We start from the raw sequence: 27,212 nt of genomic DNA, 5'->3' as shown, positions 1-27,212 counted from the left end.
TCCAGTGCTGTTAGCATTATTTTCTGCTGTCCTATCTAATGTAGGTAGAATTATCTCTTTGATGTTAGATGTTGTAAAGTGAGCCAAAATCTTTAGACTACAGAACTGATAGAAATATTCTGTCTTCTCCCCCACTGTTTTTTTTTAAAAAACTTATTAATTAATTCATTCATTCATTTATTTATTGTCAAAGTAGAAACATTGTAAGGAAAGGGAAAAAGAGAGAAGAGACAAAGGAAGCAGGAACCAGAAAGAAATGAGAAGGAGGAAAAACCAGACAAATAAGGGAAAATTTATATAAATGAGATGATGGTATCAAAACACTACGTGAGTCAGGGCAGGATCTTCAAACGTCTGAGGGACACACAGAATGGAATCGGTCACATCTAAATATATGCATCTAAGATGAATTTAAATTGGACTATCACCTTTAACTCACTCAATCATGGAAAGAAACAGGCACTCCCAGAGGCTGAGCTGACCTGCATAACAGAGGTGTCTAAGACATACGGGAGGTGGGCTGGTCTCTCAGTTTGACCATAGACGAGGACTGGACTGCTGAGATTAAATACGAGACTTGAGACAGCTAAAGGTAAACGAGCTGAGCCTCACCGCATGTGTCCTGGGCATGGACTGCAGCTGCATCTGGGAGGAAGAGGGAGGGTGCTAGGGTGGAAGGGGAAAGAAAAAGTTAAACATTCCCAGGATTCAATGAGTGATGTACGATGTGGCTGACTGGCTTGTCAGACTGAATGCCTTGATGTCTGGCAAATTAATGCAAATGAGAGGGTACACAAATTTGAGGCAAAGGTGGTTGAAATTCAATATTCTAAAGACTTTATAGGTTTCTTAAAGGTGTTTAAGAGAAGCCAACTGAGCACGCTGATGCAGGGGAAGAAGTTATGCTCTATTACTAGGGCCATGTAGCCCATAATAAAAAAGATCCGGATTCTAGGTTTAGGCCACTAATAGCACACAGGGAATGACAGACTTTGTGGGTTATTTCTGAATATCCTGAAGAGGAATCCTTTGGTAAAACACCATAAAGGTAGAATTTGATCCATACAAACTAAAGCTGTGCCTCATTAAGAATCTTTGTGCACCCTGCTCAAGTAATTCTATGTAACCTCACTACAAATTGGATTGGCAACCATGTAGTAGTAGGAAAAGAAATGTTGAAATAAATCAATGAAATAAAGTACTGAAAATACAGTAAAAATGTAACCAAAGTGAAAGTAGAAAGATTGTATGGGAGAGAGAGAAAACAATTTTAAACTGATCCATACTATCTCTTGTTTATGCTACATGCCTACATATCTACAGCTGATATTGTTATAGGTTGAGGGACTTCTTTTCCTTGCTAATCGTTAACTAAGGATTTCTTGAAGCTAGAGTTGTTTCCTGTCCAAAACACCAACTATGTTTCCAAAGTCCCCAGATGTACATATCAGATGTAAACAGTTTGGAGAACTGAACTTGTTCTGCCCTGATCCATTGTGTGCAAGTAAAGTCATTCACCCCTTTCATCCAGACGCGGAATAAACGTGGGTGCTTTTCAGCAAAGTTGTTATTTAGTTCCATTTCATCTAATTTACGAAGTTAACAAAATATCTGTACGTCTTTTACCTTGTCACTCCATGCTAGCTTTACAGTCAGTGGTGAGAAACAAACCACAAAGTGAACTATTTTAAACATCTTGTTTAGAATGAAATAAGTTGTACCAACGCTTTTATTCTCTGGACTGGGTAGATGTCTACTGACTGTGGAAGGAGCTCAGCATGATTATCTTCTTAAGTCAGGTGGATCCCATGCTGTCTTGCTAAAAGTACAATTGTTTTGCTCTTCATTAAGAGAAAAAAAATGCAACAGTTTCTCTACTCTTCAATTGAAAACAAGTCCAAAATTTTAATTTTAGTCACCTTTTGCCAAAGTCTTTGTCTTGTTACCTATAACTCCACTTTTTGCTGCTAACACCACCAACCCAAAGAAACATTTCCCTGACCTCTCTAAGGGGCCTGAGGTATTCCAGGAACATCTTCTGACACCTGGGAATAATCTGGAAACAAGTTGGGAAAAAATAGAAAATGTGAGGTCTCCTTTATAGTCCTCATCCAAAACACATTAAAACAAGTTGACTTTAACTGGTGGCAGTAGTTTTCTTTCATCTGACTTTTTGGTGTCTACCTTTCAGTGCTCTTGCATTGGCTTAACATGTGAGGGGTGAGCTTTATTTCTCTTTGCTGGTCTGAATAGGTGTGTCTTACATAACTCAGTGGATTGCTTTTCTTTTCAGTGATTTGGAGGAACACAGTGAAGATTTACATTTTTTGTGTTCATGTACTTGCAAAGTCAATGAACTTCAAGATAAAAACTTGGACATATGCAGGAAACCTCACAAGGGTCTTCTACGGATTTCAAAGATTCCATATTATAGAGAATATTCAATGTCCTCTATACATTTTACATGAGTGTACTTTTAATCCCACCAAAGTGAGATTTAATCTGTTGTAACTGAAAGCTAGCGTGGTAATTACAACTATAATTTGACCCAGAAACTCTATGTCTATAAGGAAATCACTATCATCTCTCCAGAAGCTGAAGCTGGATTATTTCTTGCAGACTATAGCTGTGTCTGAAAATGAATGTTTAATAAATATTAATTTAAACTGGATCTTTTTGTCCAATAATTCTGACCTTTGAGCAGAACTGAGGCTTTAAGATGAAACAAGGCTCAAAGACAGCCAAAAATCATCTCTACACTGTTCTTTCTTGGCTTTGCTGACTTCTACAGGGTGGACATACGAGGATGGAGAAAGCTATCAGAAATAAAATAATTAAGAGATAAAGCTTAATATTTAGCTTTGCTATAGAGGAGAAAGTTGGTAGCAGAGATCAGAATACTTCCATCAAACCAGTCTTAAATGCATGGTAGCTTCAAGGCAACATGTCCTGATGCTTCCTCTGAATTAACTCTGGAGATCCTATTTTAACAAGCTCGATTATTCTCACTGGCTCCAGAGCACAGACTAATGTCATGCATTATGGAATAATTCTGATGGAGGTGCAGTAACACAACCATAGAGTAGAAGACAACAGAATGTTTAGTGAGAAAAATGTACCACACCAAATGGGATTCCTAAATGGTTTGGAATATAGGTTTACTGTTTGAAATGAAGAATATGCATGTCCAAATACAGACATGAGATATCTGAGAATGTGATTAGCTCATTGTCCTTAAAACAAACAAATGAATAAACCCCATAGAGAGTTTATCGTCACAGTCTGCCACAATAAGTGGATTTTCAAGCACTATAGACAGGTCTTAATCCTGTCAGTTGGCAGAGCTCAGCATTGGTATAGCTACACTGACTTTATATTATTTTCAGCTCTGAAGCTTTAATTACATTGTTTTGCCTCACCTGCCTTATGTGCTGTACTATATTCCTGCAGACAATGATCCAAGTTACAACTCATCTCTATAGCCCTCCTTCATGAAAAAAAAAGAAAATACTGCCTTTGTATTATACTGGAAATGTCTCAGTAACGATACAGCTGCACAGCAAATGGGGTACTGACTATGATGATGTGAACCATATGCACAACTTCAGACGGTCCAATCTTGAGGTAGTAGACGTTTGTTCAAACCACCTTCATCGAGACTTGTTTCAATATTAAGTCATTGTAACCTGGTGGCCCTTGCCTGTGTACTTGTACTCTCCAAGGCGGGAAGAATTTGTTCCTGGGCAACTAAGCAATGACCCAGTTTGCTCCCCACAGTTCCTTTTGTGCACAGTGTTAGCTACAAGTGCCTCATGAGAAGTTCAGCCTTCCAGATCAAAAAACCTTCTGCACCATGACAGCACCATCTTTCCTGTCCCTTCCATACCTCAGGCTCTAAGGACTCTGTACTTGGAGTACATTCTGATAATTCTTCAGACATAAAACTAAAACCACTGGATGTGAAGCGTGCTAGCTGCTGAAGTGAGACACAAGAAATCAATGGCAAGGGGGAGCAGAGACACTGAGGGGAAATTAAACTCCTTTGGTTCTCATATGGTAGAGGCAAAAAATGCAAATGGTAGCAAAAAAGTAAATGGAAGACCACGGATGCTGGTGTGCATCAAGCTTGGATTAAATTGAAAGTACGTTCAAGATCAGAGATGTCAGAATTATTCCCCATTGTCTGCAGTCTCGCAACAATTGCTGCATGACCAGTTGCTTCAACTCCACATTTATCTTCACATTAAGCAACTGATTCAAAGAAACAAAGGTGCAACCTGATCTAGGGACAAATAAAATTCCAAATTTATCCCTTTCAGCCCAGCAATGCATTCAAAACAATTAACTTAGCTACGAGCGATGTGGGAGAGAAAGGGAAAACAGCTATTATGGTCTGATTTGGAGGCTGACAAGTTAGCTCTCAATTTGAGGTTTCTGAAAAATTATCTGAATCTCCAAAACCATTATCTTTCCCAGTACGTAAGCTACTCTGATAAAGGATACACCACTGCACCCAAATCCATGGGTAATTTGTAAAGATGCAGGGCCTTAGGCACTGGACGTTCTCTATCCTCCTGATCTCCATGACAACTGAAGTTTATCAATACAGATCAGAATCAGGTTGTTCACTTTGATGAAGTGCAGTGGCTTTAGAAACACATTTGAGGCCTGTATCCCATTTTCTTTAGAAAAGCTACCTTCTTTTTTTTTTTTATTCAGTAAACTGGAGTGTGTGGCAAAAGTTAGAATACTGCAGAGAATTTAGTTCAGTGTGGTCAGCTTGATGATAAAGTAAGAAGCTTTATATTGTGCACATTGCTCAAGCATTTGTGGTCTTTAAAAAAAACAATGCTGGAACAACTTAAAATACATATATAGCATTTCAGATAGCACGTGTGTGGGCAAAGACCTATATTTACACTGGTATGCAAGCACAGGCAAACGTTTCTATATAAATACATTGGCTTGAGCTTTCAGAAATTCTGAGTGCTGTTGTATACCAGTTATGGCAATCAAGCCATGATGTTTTTAGGTACTGGCTTTGAAAGACATTTAGGTCTGAAATATCCAGATATATATTAGTAACATTACAACAGGAATTCATAAGATGTTATTTTACTTTTTTTTTTTTTTTTTTTGCCTGAACCTCCTTGGAAACAGGGTTGTTAAGCCTAATCCAACACTGATAGAACTGCTGAGAGTGCTTCAAGCTTCGCATTACTTCTTAGAAAATTTGAAGGAACATTTCCCATAAAGAGAACCCCAGTGTTGAATATAACATGGCATTGTTGTCTCCCTCACTAACCTGCACACCTCCTCGATCTTTCGAAAGAAGGACCACCTGTTAGTGGCTTCTCTTTTAATGCAAACATGCTCTTTTCCAGTTCATGGATTGCTTTTGGAACCGATGGGGGGAAAAGTCTGTGCTTTGCTCATTTAGGACATAATCTGTGGACAACGAACTTGGTTCTCTAAGGCTGCCACAGAGCATGGAGTCAAGTGGAAATTTTAAGTCACCATTAGAGAATTGTTAAGCATGAAATTTAGGCAGATTTCAAAAAGTCAGCTGGTTCATCAACCACGTAAATCAATGTTGTATCCTCTCCTCTGTCCATATATCCATTGAAACCACTGCACACAAAAATGCCTTACAGCAACATGCACAAATAGTGTTTAAGGACAAAATCATCCTATTTTTCACCACTACTTCAAAATAGAAAATATCAGGAGTCAGCCTCCCTCATACAGACATCACCTGTGCTGGCCAAGGCACAATGGACTTAGACTCTAATCACCTTCTAAAGATTTTGAAATAACAGAACCAGACAACTTTTTAACATTGCATTCACCACAGATGATCTTTTGTAACTACAAGAAATAAACTTTGTAATCAATAATTTCAAACTCAGATCCTATCAAAGGTCCAGCAAAGTGCTTGAATATCATGGGAAATCAATGTAATTTCCTTTAAAAATAGTTATTTTCTCTTCTGGAATATCCCTCTGGCAAGTAGCCCATGAAATTAAAAAAAAACACTTTCAAGGTGGACATAGTTTTAAGTCTTATCCCGTCATCACTGTAAGAACGTAAGAGATAAATACCAGATGAAAAGACAGTGTTTAGGTTAGAAAGCCAAATCTGACAACCTAAGATAGACGTTTATGTTCCTCTATTTGCCAAAGGCACTGGGGGTCATTTTGAGTAGACCCCTTTTGTGCATCATACCCTCAGCTGTTCAACAGGAATAAGAGCCTATAAGAACAGTATAAACACATTAAATATTCTTTGCTGTTTGGTTTTACAATAGTTGAGACCACAAGAAATCTACAAACAGATCATCAAAGCAGAATAGGGTGTTCAAGTACTTTATCTGAAAATAAATAAATCCCTGTGTGATTATATTCTTGCTAATTATGGTACACAGCCTATACGATCTTACATTCCTAATGAGTGCACTCCATTTTTTTTCAAATCCCTACCTGAAAAGATCTGGCAAAAATTAATATCTCTTTCCCCCACCCCCCAAAAAAAGAAGAAAATCCAGAACAGAAACAAAAAAAGCCTCTGACCAACACCCAAAATAATAATTTGTCTTGGGAAATGCAAATGAAAAGAATAGTGGTTGTGAATGAGAATATTTTCTCCAGAACATTGAATAAATCCATCAGGAATTAGTGTCAATCAAGGTAGCAAACATCTTCTCTCCTAGCATTTCTTAGAAACGAGAACTAGGTCTTCACTGATCATGCACTGACACCAAACGATCATAATTTACGTTTTCCGTTGTATTTTCTGGTGGTTGAAAAAGATTAGCCCAGGGGCACGAGTTCCTTTCCTTGCTGGGTTAGTGGGCATTCCAGCACTCAACTGACAGTACCTGGGGTTAAGGAATTAAAGTGCCATACTAAAGAATATCCTGTTCATCAAACATCTGCCTTTTTCTTGTAAAAAATGAGACATTTGCTATGAAGACCCTGTCAGTAATTACCAATGCTGGCAGTCTGAGCACTTGCAGCAAGACAAAGCGGTAGCAGAATGAATCATTGAGTGTCCAGAGACTTTGTAGGCGAACTGTAGAGGAGTGTTGTTTACCAAAACATTTGTGTTACGACATTGCTTCTCCTGCCCTAACCCTCTAGGTTGCACCGTATGGAAAATCATACCTACCTATGATATATGCCATGTTTCTCCTTTCTTTCCAGCAAGATGCTGATTGGAGGAATGACGTAGACCTGAATTAGCTAGATATATGTGGGGTTTAGTTTCTTTTCATTGACTTTTCGACATGTGATACAAAATTTGTGAAGAATCTGTCAAAGCAAAAAGCAGAAACAAGCTTCCCCCTCCCAAATCAGACTAGTAATGATAAACTGGAAATTTAAAAAAAAAAAAAAAAGAAATAGATTTTTTTTTCAGTTAAGTGGGTTTGATACTTGAAAATGAATGAATAAGCAAAGACTTGATGGAAATGTGTGGGGTTTTTTTAATCCAGCATGCAGCTACATCATGCATAGCTACTTAAATACTGTAGTGGTTTATGGTAGTGATACTGGTAGATGATCTTCTGTCTATAACGACCCCTTCAGCAATGTAACAGTGCTAATCAAAATAATAACTTGGATTTAAGCTTTGTGTAGGCATTTCTATAGGAATATGGCGCTTTTGGAGGGGGTGAATGTACTCTCTCTACAACAACTTGTCCATGACCATGGCACATTACAATTGTTCATGCAATTAATTCACCAGACCACCCAGCTGAACTATGTAGATGTCTTAATTACACTAGGAATACAACCAATATCACTTTATGCTTCCCCAGCACCTGAGGATCTCAGAACTTCTCCCTCGTTACATTTGTATTACTGGGCTTGCTTTGGTTTGATGCTTAATTTGGTGGAATTATTCAGGACTGTCACAAGATCCAGTGAAAGTGGCACATGGTTCAAGAAAATGTCTTTTTTATGCCTTTGGCAGTTCACTCCTAACACTAAAAAGTAAATAATGATTAGGATGACTACTGGGACGAAGTATGACAGCTGCTTAAGGTTCTCAAAAAAACCCAAAAAACCCCAAAATAATTAAATTAAAATTAATATTAAAAAGACTTTTCTATCTATTTTCTTCTATTTCCTTTTTAATTCCTATCTCAGCTGTTTAGATATTTTTGATGAATCTAGCCCCCAGGCATTTCAACCATAAAGAAGAGTTCCTATCTAAAACATCAGTAAAAGAAGGATGAAATTATTGTTCTCTCGGAATCTGACATGTTTTGAGCCACTCAGTCTGAAATGGGATCATCAGCATGCAGGCAGCTTTGAGGGGGGAATTAAATGTGTGAAGAGATCGATCAGGCATGAGACTGGTAATGAATGACTGAATGTTCAAGCTGATAAAATGGAAGTTTACAGTCACTAAAGCATTTGACTGCTGCAGAAAATCGTTAGGAATTAGAGACACGTTCCCAAGTTTTTGTCAGCCTGAAGGCAAAGGCTGTTACGTATGATGATCATCAGAAAGGTTATTTAGAGAAAAAAAAATCTGACTTTTTTATGGGGATAAAACACTCATTATTGTGCTGCAAATTATACAAATTATTGTTTGGGCTTTTTTTTAAAAGCAAATCTTACAATCTCTAGTGGCTAAACTGTATTAATTAAGCATCAGTTCCCCAGTAGTGCACTCTTCTGTTGTGTTCCTGTCATAGCTTGCAGCTAACTTCAGGAGTGGGAATTTTTAATAATGAACGCACAGTGATAACAATATATAATTAATCCTTGAATTTTAACATCTCCTCAAGACTTTTAAAGTCAAATACAGGCTTAAGTGATTTGCAGAACCATGACCATAGTGTCTATAAAGTGGAACTGGAGTTAGGTTTTCCTGACAAAAATAATCATCAAAAGGGCCTGAATATAAACATATACCATACCTGTAAGAAGAAAATAAATCCTACTCAAAGTCAATAACCAAGTTTTTGTGGGGGTCTTTTATTTTCTTTTTTGATGATGGAAGTCCTGGCTAAAGGGTTATTCCAAAGAGTGGAAGACTGATGCCAGAGTAAATCTCAATCACTGCCGCAGATATCGTGTGAAATTACCTTCAGAAACAGGCTGAACATCCTTCCCCGACCACAACTGAGCCGTCTCATGTACTAAAGGCAAACTGCTTGAATATGTTGTGGAATAAAGATCTGGATGGAGAATTTGGTGTGATGGGATGAGGTTTAATAGCTTGAAATGGCAAAACAGGACATGGAAAATGCTTAACGTGGAGCACAGTGTAAATGCCACAGAGATTTCAATATAGTGATGTAACCATACTATGATCTATCTTTTCATTATAACAGCTCTTTTTACAGGATATGTGTGCACAGATATTGAGTATGCCTGGTGTATAGCTGCTTAGACTTATTCATTTCATTTTATCACTTCCACGTGAATTTTCTTGTGTCGAATCTGTTTGGATAAACAACACTCCACTTCATAACACATACAGAAATGCAAGATCAATTTATACACACCCATTTAGAAAGTTGCAAAAAAATATGAAGAAATAATGGCAGCGAATGAAACAGAAAAATATGATGTTTTCTTTTGGTTTGGGTGGCTTACTATACACATAGGAAAAAAAGTCAATAAAATCAGTCACCATATTGATAAAAAACGACACGGATGTTTTATAGTCCAATTAGATCACTGGAGTCTACGGCATGCTTTGCTTCGTATGTGAGAGATGTGCAGCAGACACCAAACATGCACTTAGCAGATTGTAATCAGAAGGAACTCTGCACATCTTGGGTGTTAATTCCAATCTAAGATTCAGGAGACAGTTTCCCAGCAGCACTTACACGGGAAGGCTTCATGCAAGCCCTAGGCAAACCATGCATAGAGTTAACCTCGTCACTACACTTTCTCCCGAGTTTTAATTCGGAGATATATCCACCTGCAGAACGAATTTAAAGCATTATTTTTGTCTGTGGAAATATGGTTTAGAGCAAGCTTCAAGGGCAGTACTTTTGATAAGTGGGTATCTGACTACAGACATGAAAAAGTGATGCATGAAATAGCATCATTTCATATAAATGTGAACAAAACAATAGGAAAGAAGGGGAGGAAAAAAAAAGCTGGAGGAAATATTTTTCCCTGAAAATTGGTATTTAGATGGATGACATCGTTGTGTTACAAGTGTGGTTACTTAGGGAAAAATTCATCACTGGATCATTTTTTTAAAAAAATACTACAAAATAAGGATCCCCTACTTTACCCTGATATCTTTTATTTTTATTTAAGGTTTGCATGACTTGCCTTTTCTCACCAGGAATCCAGTACTAAATCAAATGGTCTTACCTATGTTTATGAGTGCTAGAAATCACTAGAGCTCAGAAAAAATTGCAGAGTAAATGTGCGTGGTGTTTAGGCTGAAAAGCCAAGAAAACACCAAATGTGTTGCCACATATTTTAGTTATTCTAAATTATTATATAATTTTTATATGGAGAATGACTACAAACACTCAAAATGGGAATGCCAACCACCTCAAATGGCCCATCTCTGTCCTCTAAGGAGATGGGAACTAACAAAAAGGATGCTGGCTTTAAAAAACTGTTAAACCACAAAGTTTTAAAACTTCTAAAGGAAAATTTCAGGAGTTGTGCATTTTTAAGCAATTCTACCTGTGTGGGGGAGTCGCTTGTCTTTAATACATTCAAGATTACAAAAAATGTGAATATAAGCAGCTTTGGGATATCTTCCTAAATTGGAATTAAGTCCAAAGTTAATGAAATCTTTTCACCAAATCTCACTGCTTTCAGTGAACTTTGGACCATGTATCCAGAACATATGAAGCATAGCAGACTGCCCCATGAGTATAATAATATTTATTCCTGGTCAGTATGCTCATTTCCAGATAATTGACCTATAAAGTTGTTTAGGATCTGTGTTTGGGTTTTTTTTCCTTTTTTTTAGTCTTGTATTTATGCTTTTATTCAAGGCCTTTTAAAGAAAGGCGAAATCTGGCACTAAAATGCACTTTAGTGGCTTTTGGATTTCTTTAAAAAGTCAAAATCAACCAAAGCAATTTAATAGATCTTGTGACTCTTCTGAAAATCAAATTAACTCAGCTGAGGTGTCTTTTTGTCTTTGTCTTTTTTTCCTATGTGTATATTAGAAATCTAAATTGATTACTGCTTTATTTGTACTTACAAGTATATACTGGATTCATTGCCCCCAATGTCAGGTGACTGGAGTTTCTGCACAAGTATCACAATTATGCCAATAAAAAGCACAAAGTTTATCTAGGGGAAAAAGACAGGAAAAAAATTATGACAATTATGTATTTTTTCAAGTATGAGAATGAGACATTCCCAGCGACTTGCTGACTCCACTGTCTTATTCTTCTCCAAATAGCAGTCTAGAAATTTTAGAGGGTCAGGAGTAGTGGAATAAGTTTACAAGGGTCTCATCACCCCTTTTCCAGGCAAAAAATATCACCCTTGTAGCAGCTAAATTCTTCTTTGGACCCAAGCACCAGATAGGACAAACATAAGCAAAAAGGTTTCAAGAGTTAAATGGAGCAGTTGTTTCAACAACTACCTGTGAGTGGGATGGCTAAATTCCCACAAGAGTCAATGAAGACCTGGCCAGTGCTATCACCAGAGTACGGAGAGCAACCCAGCATGTCCAGAAGTAGGCAGCTACATGTGGTAAGCCAAACAGCTTTTTAGGTGCAACTAAACATATTCTCTAGGGGCTCAATTTAATTTCCTAACTTGAGGAGCCCAAAACTATTTTTAAAATTTCCAGATTCTTTTGGGGCAGCAGCTGGAGCACTAACAGGGTACTTTAGAACCTCTCCAGATGTCCAGACACAGGTATCTAGCATCATTTGAGTCAAAGACTTCCATCAACTACAGAGAGCTTAGATACCTTGTTGTCAATTGAATATCTTGCACTATGTCCACAATACTATTATAAAGTTAATATTAGATAAACAAATGCAGTTGTAGAATTAATTTTATTCAACAGACACAGTCCAGTTTTCTGGTCCCTGACATCTAGCATTGTTTCAGATACCCTGAGTAGTCCTACTTGGCCTTCAGCTGCCACCCCAAATGGCACAGGATTCCCATACCTCATCTGCCAGCCCCAGGCAAATGCTCCATATGCTCTAGGATCTTACTCATGGCATCTGCGTTTAAGCAACTGAATAACTCCTTGTCTACATCATGTTTGCTTGCAGGCAGCGCACCATCATTTAACTTGTACTAAACCTTCTTTATAACAATGGAACTACTTAGCATTGTGGATGGCAAAGGGTAGACATTCAGACAAGCCATCCATCAGTCCAGCATAGCAGATGCAGGATCATTTGTAAAGCCATTTGAAGCTATTTGCATCCGTTATTTGCCTTGAGAAGTGTTAAGGATGAGCCTCCTCCAAGTGCTACTTACCATGATGGATCCAACCACAGGACCCTTGATCACCCACCACAAGGCAGTGTTGTCATTCATGTCCCAGCAGCTGCAGTCATTAATGAAAGAACGGGGTGGGGAAAGGGGAGGAAAGAGAAAGACAAAGATATAACAAGGAAGTGAATAAACTCTACAATTTTTAAGGAGGTAGAAAGTGGGAGATTGGTCTTGAAGCTAAATTATTTTATTTGGGTTCAAAGGTACTAGTTCTTTAATCTGTCCCCTATTGTATCTTTCTTTTACAGACTTTATCCAACTTAGCTGAAAGCAGAATAAATATTTTTGTGGCAGTTTCAATGGTACCTCTTACTAAAGATTTTAGCCATTTTGGAAAACGCCTCTAGGCATGTTTGTGTGTCTGCAGACACAGAACAAACACAGGACACAGACACAACTGTAAAATCTTCCCTTTAAGATAACATCTTAGTAGAACGTAAAAAAAGAAAGTGATACCTCAAAGGAGATGATTATTTCAAAATTTGACGTCTCACTTTTCCAGGGTAAACAGATGTGAAAATTGATTCCTAACCCTGACATGAGGATTCTGACACATATCCCGTACACAGGGATGTACTGGAGACTGGTTGTATTGACATATAGGAACAATTTTCCAGTTGTTGGGTTGCAAGTCCTACCAAGGAGCAAGGATTCATCTGAGAATGTTCAAGTACTGGACAACAGTTGGGGTCAGCTTCTTTTTTAAGCTCTTAGGAGTGAGTGATCATAATTAAAATGGCATTTCTACCTCAGCATTTAAAACCTTCCTCCATATTAACACAGGATTCTGATGAAGTTTATTCCATATTGATGCATTCGGACATTCATGTGCAGGGAAAGCCAACTACAGGACCCATATACATAAGGGTTTTTAGCTTTAACATTTATTTTAAAATCTAGAAAAACAATAATAATGAAAAAAACCCCTTATTTCTCCTGACGCACTGCCTCCCCTACACTATTTTAAGTCATTAAGAATTTGATTGTAAGTCTAAAAAAAAGTCTTTTATTTGTCTTCACTTTCTTCCTCTCATGGTTCCCTCTGGAGAAAATAAAATCACAGAAAAATGTCTACTTTGTACCTGCAGTTCTGAGAAGGGGGATTTCCCTCCCACTGGGACAACAGCCAAAATCCCAGCAGTGGTTGTCATGGTGCATTTGTCGGATGTCGAGAAACAATTTAAAAGAGCGTACAGGAATAAAACACTGCTTATCTTACGAGAGCTTAATGCAACTTCTGTGTCATTTAAATGGGAGCCTGGTAACCTCTGGGGGAAAAGTGAAAATCTTTAAACAAAACTGTATACATAAGTGTGAGGAGTCAGAGCTCAAATTCTATCATCAGAGCGCATATGGGAGAAATCCCAAGCAGCTGAGTGATTTCTGGCTTAGAAATTTCAGTTGAACTTATATTTTCGGTTGAACCACGTTTATTATGTTTCACTTGAACAATATTTTACTGGATTCCCATAAAACCAACAAGAAAGACGTGTGTGGTAGAGCTGGTGAGAAGAGAGATAATTTAGAGCTAGTACATCAAATTTGCACAAAATTACATATTTTTTCTTCTGTATACAAAGCCTAGAAATTTAAAAACCCCGCAAAATCTATGGGACTGATGGCTGAGATTTTCAAATGCAAAGTAACATTTCTGAGTTACCTCCCTTTGGATGCCCAACTTTAAATATTTGAAGGGGGATCGATGTTCAGAGGGAACTCCTCACCCACAGTCTGGAAATCAGGCTCTTTTCAGCTATCGACAATTTTATGCCACAAAGCAAAAGCATCTAAAATCACCCATTATCTTCTAAATTCTTTGTATATATTTATAAATTAAGTACCTTCTTCTGAAAATTACCCAACATTTGCAGAGCTCACTTTTTTAAAAATGCACATTAAAACTACTCTAAAAATCTTTAGTGTGTTGACCAATGCTGGAAGAATCTGAGCAAATTCTAATAAGAATCTGGCTGTACAAACAGGCATTGCTGTATGGTACTTTGTCTATACAGAAATAAGAAATTAAAGTGGATGGAATCTACCTGCTCTAGATCCAGTTATCTATATTGAAGACATCTACAGCCTGGCTAATTATTCCAGACTCCGACTGGAACAAAGAGACACTTGGAGGTTGGTTGGTTTTGTGGTTTGGTTGGTTTTGGGTTTTTTTTCTCCACACTGACGTTATTTTAAATGTGTCTTCTTGAATGATACCTCATCCCCTACAAATGCCTATTCTTCTTAGACCTGTTCCTCTTCTTTACAGGATGTGTCCCCAGCAAGCTCAATGTCTATCTTGTAAATGTCAATAATAAATCAGATCAAGCTCACACAACGGTTTTTTGGACGACTTTTTTGGTCCAGTCCCTGTGACATTTATAGAATGGATGTGGTGGAAGAAACACCATCTTCACCTCAGACGAACATGACCAGGAAAAAAAACAAAAAATCAACAATGCACAACAGAACAGTCTGTAATATTGTAATATCAGCCAACAAGCTGTGCTACGTAAACAGACTCCCTTATTTCTTCCAAATGTGTTGCTACAGTGGAGGTCAGACACCCAGGACTCTTTTTCACGATGGATGAAGGGAAGGGAGCCAGTGGGCTGGGGAAGGGATGTGATTTCCATTTGAAAAGGTCAGAGTCTGATCTCTGTTACATCTCTGGTGTACGTCTGGAATAACTCCATTTAATTCAGTAGCACAGCCCTGGATAAAGAGACGGTTGCATTTATCTCCACAAACCCGTCACTGACAGTGATGTGAATCAGGAGCTGAAGTCAAGGGAGCTCTGCCAGTTTTATAAGGAGCAAGCAGAAACAGACTCAAACTCCGAGCCTGTATTTCAGCCCATGCCTTTGCGTCTGTGGTTTCCCGGTTCAGTAATTCCTGCAATGTTTTCAGGCTCATGCTGGCTTCTCCCCCACCTCCAGAACAACGCTTGCTGATTTTTAAAAAGTAACCACTGAGACGCTCAGCTAGAATCTGTCTAAACACATTGCATGCTAAATAGCTTCTCTAACTAAAAGAAAGGGTTTTTTTCTTCTTCTATTTTTCCTTCTGCGAGACGTTCACCCTACCCACAAAATGGACTCCCAAGAGAAATTAATGCAGTTAGGACCAGTGTTGTAATCATAATAATGACACAACAGGGGTTTCTGGCTTGTTTCGCTTGGAAATAAATGATTTAATTTGTCTTAATGTCAAAAGGGAACATTGGGTCAAAGCATTGGCATCCCCAGTGGAGGAAGGCCTTTGTGTGTTTTCCAAAAAGGGCATGAAAGAGGAAGGATGAAGAAAACCTGACAGAACAGTGAGTCTTGTGCAAATTTCAGATCCAGGTATCTCTAGTATAAGGCGAGTTTAAAACACATGCCTAAGTCTCTCGGAAATGGGACGTGGGTACGTAATGATGCCTTCCATTCAGATCAAGGTTTTCAAAGAACCACTGCTGGATTTTCCAAATTTTATTCAATCTCCCTCATTCCCAGCATTTTTCTAATATTTCATCAATTTCTAAGATAGCTCTCATGAAAAAGAAGTTGCTAATTTTGTATTTTCAGGGTGTACATACATGTCCATTTCTATCAGACCAATCAAGCTACTGACTACCAAGATGTGCAGGACCATCTCTGGGAGCAGCTTTTCCTCCTAGTCCTTTAGAAAAGGATATTTGCAGGTTTTTTCCTACTGAAAGAGGCCATTTTGGGTGCAATCTACCTTCTTGAATTCCTTCTTAAATTATTCCATTTCCTCGTTTTTTTTCACACAGAAGACAGGATGTGGACTTCTGTCACACCTCTACTCATCTCCCTCCCTAGATTTGTAGGAAAATCTCTCCAAAGGGAAGTTAGACTCCTGATTGCCACGGTAAATCAAAGCTCAGCAGTGTCTTGTGCAGATTTCACTCATTGCATCAGAGATATCTGCATAATTTCTACAGCTGAGCTCATCATCTTCATCTTCCTTTGTAATGGGAGAGGAGAAGACAATCGTAGCTCTTTTCCGATGAGATAAACCATATCCTGGACTCCACTAAATTAACTGAGCAAGGAATGGAGAGCCACTGGGTTAGCTGCAAGTTTATGGGGTAGATGCCTACAGCTTCTTTTACAAATTCATCAGCACAATAGGGACAAAAACGTTGAACAATACCTACCCATTATCGTCAAAGTGAAGCCTCAGCACTGCCCAGACAGTGACACAAATTGTTGGGGTACCTGTAGAAGATAAGATGGAGATATCGTTAGCAGTCTAGACACATTTAGTACTCAGCAATGAGCACTTTTTTAATCTCTCCACTGAGGTTTTATTCCCTAATAGCACTGAAACGATGCAATTCATTACATTAATTCCAAATTCTAGAAATATCTATTGCCGTCAGAGGACGGGTTAGTCTTGGTGGGATTGCAGAAGCAAAGCTGATAACAGGAAGGAATGATGTTGTTCCAGGTCGTTATTGCTCAAAGTTGTTGTACTACGTCTTGTTGCATTAACAGTAAAACATACTCTGTACAAAATTAAAGCAGTGACAGCAGCTCCCGTGTCTAGAGCCACTGTAATTATGCAATAATTGCGGAGTGGCAGATGCTGAGCTGTAATGGCATTATTGTATTCTATGTTTTCTTATGTGGTTTTGTTGTAAATGATTCGCATATATTGCACTTTATCTGTTATTGTGTAAACAAGTGATTTTACTTTACTTATTCAAACAAAATAAACTAGCGAAGGCTAGTTTTCCTTTACTCACAAGAATTTTTCATCTTTTTTCCATGAAAAAAACCCAAAACCCAAACCCCCAAAAGAGAATATTGGGAGCAATAATTTCATTTCTGTTCCAGACGTTTCTTTACTTTTAAAAAAATGCATGTAAAATACAAATCAAATCAAACCAGTAAGAATCGACTGGGAAACTTGGATTTATTTTCCTGTCTGAAAACACTGAAGTGCAGTTCTCCAGTGGAAATATTTTTTAAAAATATTGCACTCTTGCAGGAAAACTCTAGGTAAGATGGATCTACATTTTATGGCAAAGAAAATCTTTGACTAGGAGACTGCCTACAGCTATTCAGACACCACTGGCAAGATGAAGTGCTAAAAAGCAAACAAACCAAGGACCTCGATAACCCCAGCTTGCAGTGGTGAACGAGGCTGTCAGAAGTTGACAGGAACAATTATGTTTCATACATTTTGCAAGTCTGTGTTGGTGTCACATTAATTAGTCATTCAACTGAATCCACTTAAGTGAGTGGCTGTCAAATCTCATATTCCTGCTATCAGAAATAAAAATTTCCCTGTTAGACCTAGATGACTGATGAAGCCTTTCTCCTTTATAAAAGCACACACAGAGATATCTGAAAGGAAAATTATAAAAAGAAATAAAATGACAGGCTTTGTCTCCTTTATAAAAGCACACACAGAGATATTTGAAAGGAAAATGATAAAAAGAAATAAAATGACAGGCTTTAGGGAGAAGAAATCATGCATATTTAATCTAAATTGAAGTCTGCTTTTCTCACATGAGAATACCAAGACAACATTGAGATCTTTGTGCACTTAACAGATGAAAAATAACAAAAATAATCTTTTCATATCAATCATGGGTCTGACATGCTATTTAGCTTGCACTGATTTACACTAGATAAATTTTCATGGTATGAATTGTGGTCCAAGTCTGGAACATGGGCATGAAGGCAGAAATAGACTAAATGTGTCATAAAAACAGAGTTCAAAAAGCACATTATGGATCAGCTTGGAGTTCTGAACCATCTGCTATATGAATATACATATAATCACATTACTTTACATCAAAAGATGTGTATATCTTCTTTTCGGGCATGAAGGCAGAAATAGACTAAATGTGTCATAAAAACAGAGTTCAAAAAGCACATTATGGATCAGCTTGGAGTTCTGAACCATCTGCTATATGAATATACATATAATCACATTACATCAAAAGATGTGTGTATCTTCACCACCTTCTTTTCAGCTTCCAAGTAACATCAGCAACCAGAGAAGCCCCAAATGCTGAGAAAATTGCTATTATTGCTGACTGTATTCCTGCCCTGAGTAAGGAGAAGGCATTAGGAGAGGTGTCAGGAAGACAGCAGTCTATCTGGAGAACTTAGAGCATATTGCATATTTAAGAGGAAAAAATTGCCTGGATCCACCCAGCCATATGTATTTCTCATTAATCAAATGAGGACACTGATGTGCTCAGCACATTTGAAGAAACAAACATCCAGATGCCGCAAAATGCTGAGCTCTTGCTTCAGTGCAACTCCCTCCCCAGCAGCTGGGAGCTGAGGGGCTGTGTTTGCTGTACATGACTTGAATTCCAAGGCTGGGAGCGCTTCTGTTCTTGCAAAGTGCCAATTGCTCCTACCAGCTCAGAGGAACTGCTGTTCAAGTTAAAATATGCAGGAGCTGAGAAAATGTTATATTTAAAAACAAACCAAAGCAAAACCAAAGCCATCCACATTTGCAGATTCTCTTGGTATTATTAATGGATATTATTGATACTGAACATCTAGAGCTTATTTATCATATCCAAATCAAGACCAAATATTCTGAGGCTGCATTACAGAATCAAACCATCTGGATAGTTCTTTCATTACAAAGACAGATTTATTTTTTTTTAAATATGCAGTTAATATTCTGTGTTGCAGTATTCTCACATTCACACAAACCTACAGATATGAAATTTGTGCAAATTTAATTAAAGGAACCCAGCCTCTAATTTATGTTCAGATTGCAAAGATTTGCACATTTTTTCTTATTTTACATTTGTCACATTTTCATTTACCTAACTCCTAAGATCTCTGTGAAAAGAGTCTTATATCTCAGCTATAAGGTGATCATACATCTGTGGATAGTACAAAGGGAACTTGTAAGATTCTTTTCCAACAGTTTATTTTCCAATAGCCTCTATATGCCATAGGTTATTTCTGATCACTTGTTCTCTTCTTTCTTTTCTATAGTTTTTCTCCTATTGTAGGGAGTCTTTGCCAGGAGATGAGAATTTTTGAGTATGTACAGCTGCTTCAGGAGGGAAAAAACAAAACCAGCTGTGGATTACTTGTAGGTTTACATTAGGATGTTTTTTTCAAAGGAGAACTGTTTAAGCCATAAGATTTCTATGTAGACTTTACACATCAATATACAGGATTATTTGCAGATTATTTCAGAAGTATGTTTAAATACAAAAAATTGAGCTTAACCTTCTAAGGGTGTATTTTAAATGAATGTATCCTTCTGCATTCACCTTCTGATTTCTGCACAAAAATGTCAGCAAAGAACTGTTTGAATGAACATGTTACAGGAATCAATTCATCCCCGGAAGGCTGGCATGAAAAATAACCACACTGCTTATCATTGTACCACTGGCCTTTCTGAAACAAATTTTGTTTCTGTCCATTGTAAGTTTCCATTTCGCACCCAGGTGTGATGAGCAGACGTGGAAACCCTTTGGATATGTTTCCAACTGAGCTATTATCTGGAACCAAGGGACAAATGAAACCTGCGAAAATAAATTAGATTTAGCATTGCAGATTTGATAAAGCTGAAGAACTTGGCGTTAAGATACTATCTTGTAGAAGGCAATTCTCACTGAAACACATTTTAGACAAGAAATGTCACGTACCCCAGCCAATAATAGTGTACCAGTAGAAATATCTCCTCTCTGGGAAAAAGGTTTCTACCAATAAAGTGAAGAGGTACAATCCCTCGATGAAAAGCCAGAAGTAGTTGGACATGACGCAGTAGTGAAAAAACACCATCACTGCTTTACATTCCACCTGCAGAGAAGAAAGAGAAATAAAGTTATTTCCATGTTGTTTCCACCTACCAGATAGAGAAAAAGCTTTCAACCTCTCCAAATCTCTTAGTGGAAAGGAACACAGCTGGGACTGCTATTATACATTCATAATAATAAAGTTTTAGAAGCATGAGAAGAATGTGAGGTGCCACTTAGAGAGCATAAGCTTGAAAGGGCAGGTAGCCAATTTTACCAGTGGGAGGTGGTCGACGAGTGTCTGCAGACAGCTTGAGAATGTCTTGCCTTAGTGGGAGTTCACCTCATCAATGGACGCCAATTGCTAGATTTAAGCCCCCTTCCAAGAATTAAGTGCAGAAAAGAAAAGAATCCAGTTGTGTACTGAGAAACCTAAGGAAGGATGTGAAATGGCAGGACAATTGTGGAAAACACTGAGAGTGGGATCAGAAAGGATGCACCCTCCTGTGTGCTGTTGAAAACTCCACTTTCTTGCCAGTCTCGGGTGTTGTCATTCAGGGACAGAAAAGGTAAGTGTAAATGTGATTTACTGTAAAAACGATAGAAGCTTTCATTCGTTTGTTGGAGGGAAAACCAGTGGACAAAAGAAAAAAGAAAAAAAAAAAGAAGTAACTGGGGTTGTTTAGCCTGGAGAAAATGAGGCTGAGGGGAGACCTGGTCACTCTCTACAACTGCCTGAAAGGTGGTCATAGCAAGGTGGGGGCTGGTCTCTTCTCCCAAGTGACAAGTGATAGAATGGGAGGGAACAGCCTCGGGTTGCACCAGGGGAGGCTTAGTTTGGATATTAGGAAAAGATTCTTCACTGGAAGGGTTGTGAAGCACTGGAACAGGCTGCCCAGGGAAGTGGTGGAGTCACCGTCCCTGGAGGTATTTAAAAACTGTGTAGATGTGGAGCTTAGGGACACAGTTTAGTGTTGGACTAGGCAGTCTTAGGTTAACAGTTGGACTTGGTAATCTTAAATATCTTTTCCCACCTAAACTATTCCATGATAAAAGCCTTAGGTGGAAACTGAGCTCTACCCTGACTTCGCTAGAGTAGAATACACTTACTTTTCTAGTGTTGCATCCCAACTAGACAACATTAGTCTTACAAAAATAGGATTTTTCAACAAATTAGAGCAGAATCAGTGTGTAAACTGGAAGCTCCTGCCTGGGGCAGTGGGAGGCTGACAATTTTGACTGGTTCTTACTTGCACTTCATCTTCTGGGACAAATCTACAACCAACATGTTTAAACCATCAGATCTTGAGTTTCTTCATGGAAGCTTTACCCAGGCTGAAGATCTGGTCATTAGGTGGCTGATTTCAAGTGTTTCCAAACAGAGAGGCAGATGCTACTATTTGAAGAGTGGTGTGAACAAATCACAGATCTAACATGGCTTCAGCTTTATCATGGAGAAGAATTAAAAGCAGAAACTAGTTTCAACGACAAAGAAAAGGCTGACTAAGAAACTGCACAGCTGCACTTTCCTTGTGGAGTGACTCATAGAGAATTTAGCTCATAACTGGATGGATAAAGGAGATCTCAGTTTGGGAACTCATTGTAATTCCATCATAATTACAGCCAGTGAGCTGATTTATCAAATCAAATACTAGCTTTAAGTGTGAAAGGAATTGGGATTTACATGTACTATACAGCTAAGTGCATCTGTGAAGGAGACTGCTTTCCATGAAACCACACACTTCAGAGACAAACGTGGTTAATACTAACGAGTTTTTGAGAATATGACCGTCAGGGGTATTTTCTCTGTCTGAATGTTCACCCTCTCTACACACAACTCTGCCTGACATCCAGAACAAATTAAGGCTCTGGAGAAAAAACAGACCTTCAGATGAAGGAAAACACTTGTGTCTGCTCTCATCTCACCTCTCACTATACAGATCTGTGAAAGGGAGAAACAACCCGAGTAGATTCAGAAACCAAAATGTGTAGGTTTGTTCTCAAGGACAGACTGAAGGACAGTGATGGCATCATGAGACAATTCCATTCACTGTTTTGCTGTGAACCTGGAGGGAGGTTTACCACCAATTACCTTCTCTCCTAATAGCTTCTCAGCTTATGACACCCAACAGACTGCTGCCTGCCTTGCCATTTTTTGTTATCTCATGTTGAAAAAAAAATAAAGGAAAAGGTTTTGCCTTTGGTTTTACTTACTGTTGAGATAAAACAGTGGTTGCCATCCTGTTCAGCATAAAGAACCCCATCTTTAATGAATACAGATATTGCACGTAGGATGAAGGAAACAAAGAGGTTCATGTGGATAAAATTTCGAGTGCAGTGAAGCTTCCTAGAGAGGAAAGATCAAGGGAGAGGTAAGGAAGAAAAAGAAAAAAAAAAAAAAAAGACTTTTCTTTCGTGGAAATAGCGCACTAGGTCTATATGCACACATGGCCAGAGCTCCTAGCACCTTGGTGATAAGAATAGCAACATCTGAAAGTCAAGAGTGTGGATAATACGGACCCTAAACCTGACCAAGAGGAAGATTTGGGGATTTTCCTGCAAAAGCATGCAAAGTAGCAAAAAATAGACCCAGTTCAATGCAGCTTCTGCAGCTGAATCTACTGAAATGTGACTACTGGAGTGTGTCCAGCCTGGGGGAACAACTCTGTTAAAGGGTTGTCTCCCTCTTATTCTACATCTGGTAAGATAAAAGTGTAAACATTATTTTGGGCTGATGATCTCCAGTCTTTCTCCTCCAGTGACCGAAGAGCTCATTGCTCATGTTCTGGCTCACCTGAAACGACAGAGGATAACCATGGCGGTGGTGAGGGAAACCAGAGATGTGCTGTATCCCACCGTGTACAGGGCCTTCACCGATAGATAGTAGTAATCCTTGGGAGGCAAACAACACACTGTTAAATGGTTCATCTATGGTCACATCCTCTTTACCCTGTCAACGTGCAGAGGGAACCACAGCCAGGATTTGTTTCTTGAACAACCCGGTGGTTTTCTCCTCTTGGTTCCCCTGAGATCTCAGTGTACATTAGAGCATTGCTCTATGTTTGGCATACTCTTGGGTCTGGATACTGTGAAGCTTACTTGTCAATGAGATAAAAAAGGCTGGTTATATTTCTTTGACCATTTGTATGTATCTGTAGTAAAAAAAGTAGTTGTCCAAAGTCAATAGTCAAATAGGGGCAGAATTCAGGGGTAACCCATGCTTCTAGAAGTTACAAGTTGTATCAATAGTAAATATTAATATTCTGGAAATGTTCAGTACTAGGCTAGGAAGGACTGAAATCTTGCTTCTCAAATTTTTATGCCCGTAAATATCTGATTGTTTCATTCTAATCACTGTCAAATCCAAACACGACCAGAGGCTGGACAAAAAGCAGTCTGCTGCTCCCCCACTTTGTTTGTTTTTAATTATAAGATTAATTCCCACCTGGTTATCGGACTCTGTTTCATTTTCATCAAAGCCGCAGGCATCATAATAATGAGGAAAAGGTTCAGACCAGCCATCTTCAGTGCAATTTCTGCTGATGTCCCCTACGTCAAACACAGTTGGATGTGACATTAGTGCAGCAAACCCCAGGAAGTACCCTCCCTCCCCTTGGTACATGACCAAAGAAAATCCCACAGTACAACTGGCGGTACTGTTTATCTGGCTATCTGTGACTTTAATGGCATCTTGAAAGTTTAACGACATCTTTAATGACCCAATTCTACAATAGGTGCCTGTGGATGTCTACTACCACAAGTGGTCACCAGAGAGGAAAAAAAGGTTTAACCAGTAGAAACAGTGCCTCCAGGCCACCAAAGATCTCATTCCCCAGGGGGTACCTAAACCAGGGATCAGCTAAATATTAATTTATCTTCATTGACTCTGAAAGGCATCTAAGGAATACAGGTTTGATGTAGACATCTACACTTCAGATGGCTGAAGGTGAAGTCCAGTACTTAAACACAGGTGGGCAGTTTGTGCTATTTGAGATGATCTATATCTGAGGCATCTGCATGGGACTGGCAAGTCAAACATATTTTTTTTGAGCAGCTGCTGGAAGCCTGGCAGGATACTGTAGGATCGGTAAAATAACAATTATACATCTGTGGTGAAGCAGCTGGATTGTTCTCCTACAGTAAGAGAACTTCTCCCACTCATTCATCTCCAAGGCTCTAGATCTCCTGGGCTCTGATCTAAGAGTGACTTTGTGAGAAGGGTCTGTAGGAAAACAAAGGAAAGCTGGAGTGGGAATCTCTTCCCTGTCTCTGCCTTCATACCAATATGGTCATTTACACCTTCAGATGCTCTGTGGTTTCAGTTAAAAATTTCAAACCCGTTTCAGAGCTTCTCACAATCCTCTGCCTATTATTTGTTCTAATCTCAGTTTATAACTTTACTCTAAAGCCAGTGTTTGCATGGTGGCTCAAAACTGGCTCAGACAAAACCTCTTTCTCTTTTTCTCTCTTTTTACCCTAATTATTTGGTTAATATTACATATAGGGACTAGCTCCTAAGTGGTTTTCACTGACACAACCAACAGGCTTAAAACCTTATTGGGAAACAAGAGGTGGGGGCAGAAGAGGAAAGCACCTCTTCACATTCACTTTGTTACTGAGGCTCCCTACGGTGGGATGGCGGGATGGCCCTGTGACGCTCTTTTTAAGCACCACTGATTTTGCCAGAGCTCAGTGACCAGGTCAAAAAATTAGAGCTGGGCGGCTCACTGCACTTGTTCTCCAGCACAACAGAACATTTCTTGAACTATTAGAGTTTTTGGAGTTTGAGCTGTACCTTGACCAAAATTCATGGAAATATTCAAGGTGCTGGTTGGGTTTTTTAAATTTTTTTTAATTTTTTTTATTAGGGTTGTGCTGATTCACATTCTTAGAGCAGTTTATTCAAGTAGCTCTTAACACCAACAGTGACCTTCTTTTTAGCGAATCTGTTTGCCATCCATGCGGCAGAACATATCTACTTAATCACAGCATTCATTTAAAATCATTGCATTACTTGGTAAATTTTGGTAAATTACTCTTGGACATTCATCTCTGGTTTTCTATGGAGAATAACCACTGAATCATGGTGTTGACTTTCCTTAACAGCATTTAGTAATTACTGTTAAGCAGGTAGATGTAATTTATAACAACATACTCGTTAGACTGCAAGGCTCAATATTGGAGGAATAAATTTTCATAATACTGCTAAAAGCAATGCATCAGAAAATGTGTCACCATAATTAGAACTGGTTAGAAAATAATACCTAAATGGAAGGAGAAAAATCTCAGTGCTTTCTTTTTTAGCAGAGTTAAAATAAAAAGAGAAACATTCCATGGCTCTGTTTCTTACCTAGGGGAGACTGGGCTGTGCTTTCCAACAGGTCATAATCACCTATAAAAGTGGAAATTTAGTATGAAATTGTTTTGATTGTGTTTTCTATTTGGACCCAAACTGGTCTCTGTAGAAATCAGTGAATACAATCCAATTGATTTTTATTTGTTTGGATCAGGACCAAAGGCACTAAATACTTGATTTGGCCTTTTCAGGAAGTAAACACAGTTTTACTTGTGAGTTTAAATCAAAGCTGAACTTATAAAATTTTAAAAAATTGCTACTGCAAGCAGTGAGCACATAGCTAAAAGAATACACGATCAAATTAGGACCAATTGTAAAAACAGTTATTATATCTTTAGAAATTTATCTTTATAACCCATAGATATTTAAATATGGTCAGTTTTCACTGACTTCATGAAAAATTATTTCCATCCATCAATGACAAAAAGCAATGATTTATTTTTTTTAAGCAAGACAGTTTAATTTTGTGGTTATAGGTTATATCACGTTGATTTCTAGAAACTTATCAGATGGGTACTTTCACTTTTTATCACAGTGTGGCAATGAACTACATGTATTCATTATCAGAATGGTTGATACACAAATAACTCTTCAATAATCAGATTTTATCATGCGCTCTACAAACAATTTTTGATAACAGATACATAGGAGGCAGTGAACACAACTGGTTCTTACCTGCATGGGTTTGCCCCAAGTTATCTACTTCCCAACCTGAAATGAGAAGAATAAAAATAATTAATTTGATCTTCATAATAGTTTGCTTCCCACAGGAGGAGTGGATGTCACAGTGCCCAGAGAAGAACTGCAACAAAATTTTGTTAAAATCCTTTTTTCAAATCAGTACTGTATTCTTATGGCTGGAAAGTGTTTTTCAGTAGATGGTTGATTTCGTTGTATTGGTCATCGTGGAGTTTCATCGTACTTTTAAAAAGATATGAAAAAGAGATGAGAGAGCTTTTTTGTGTGTTTTTTTTCTTCTTTTTTTCTTTTTTTTTTTTTTTTTTTTTTTTTTTTTTTAGAGGGTGGGGAGGGTTCTGAAATAAGAAAGACCCACACATATCCAAAATATTATGCTGAAATCCATGCTCATTTGTATACTAAAAAATACAAATGTTACAATGGGAAATCATAAAAGTTTGGGTTTGCATTAAAATTTTTCCTTTCCCTTTCTTTTGTCCTTCCAAAATCAAATGTTGGAATTACCTAAACCAAGCTCCCACCCTCCCTACTAAGCACTTAACCCGAATTGCTGAAGTCAGACTTTCCTGAATTGTGATTTTGGTTCAAGCTTGGTGTTGAGGGATGAAGAAGAAAGGAGCTGCTGTAAGCCACCGAGTGGTGCTGGTGTATCGTGCAGAGAGAGGCACGGAGGAGCCTGAAAAAGCTGTCAGCAAATACCTCTGCCCACCGACCAGCAAAAAAAATATTTCCAACATTTCACTGACTGCTACGGCAGGTTAAATGTTTAGATTAGCTTAGTTCTGTATCCCCTGGAGTAACCACTGGGATTCAGGTTGGTTTCTTTTAACCTTGAACGTATGGTCAAATCTTAACTGGGGATTGGAAAAGCCATTCCCCAATTTGTAGGAGAGGGTTTTTATTAAAAGTGAAATCCAAAGAAAGATTAATTTTGATCCTGTGGGAAAGGAGGAAGACA

General features: G+C 38.3%; 1 protein-coding gene across 1 annotated transcript in view; it reads right to left on the bottom strand.

The window, feature by feature from the left end:
* Positions 1 to 27,212, bottom strand: part of ADCYAP1R1 (adenylate cyclase activating polypeptide 1 (pituitary) receptor type I) — a 101,905-nt gene that overhangs the window by 13,964 nt on the left and 60,729 nt on the right. The window contains exons 4-12 of the mRNA XM_010077686.1: positions 26,231 to 26,266; positions 25,550 to 25,591; positions 23,645 to 23,748; positions 22,994 to 23,091; positions 22,414 to 22,546; positions 20,110 to 20,263; positions 16,627 to 16,687; positions 12,447 to 12,516; positions 11,200 to 11,291 (exon numbers count right to left, since the gene is read on the bottom strand). Coding sequence (XP_010075988.1) covers positions 11,200 to 11,291; positions 12,447 to 12,516; positions 16,627 to 16,687; positions 20,110 to 20,263; positions 22,414 to 22,546; positions 22,994 to 23,091; positions 23,645 to 23,748; positions 25,550 to 25,591; positions 26,231 to 26,266 — 790 coding nt within the window. The remainder of the gene's footprint in view (positions 1 to 11,199; positions 11,292 to 12,446; positions 12,517 to 16,626; positions 16,688 to 20,109; positions 20,264 to 22,413; positions 22,547 to 22,993; positions 23,092 to 23,644; positions 23,749 to 25,549; positions 25,592 to 26,230; positions 26,267 to 27,212) is intronic.

Source organism: Pterocles gutturalis, unplaced genomic scaffold, assembly GCF_000699245.1.
Source record: "Pterocles gutturalis isolate BGI_N339 unplaced genomic scaffold, ASM69924v1 scaffold2118, whole genome shotgun sequence".
Classification (NCBI taxonomy): Eukaryota; Metazoa; Chordata; class Aves; order Pterocliformes; family Pteroclidae; genus Pterocles; species Pterocles gutturalis.
Note: the sequence above shows the minus strand (reverse complement) of the source record. Positions and strands in the feature narration are given on the sequence as shown.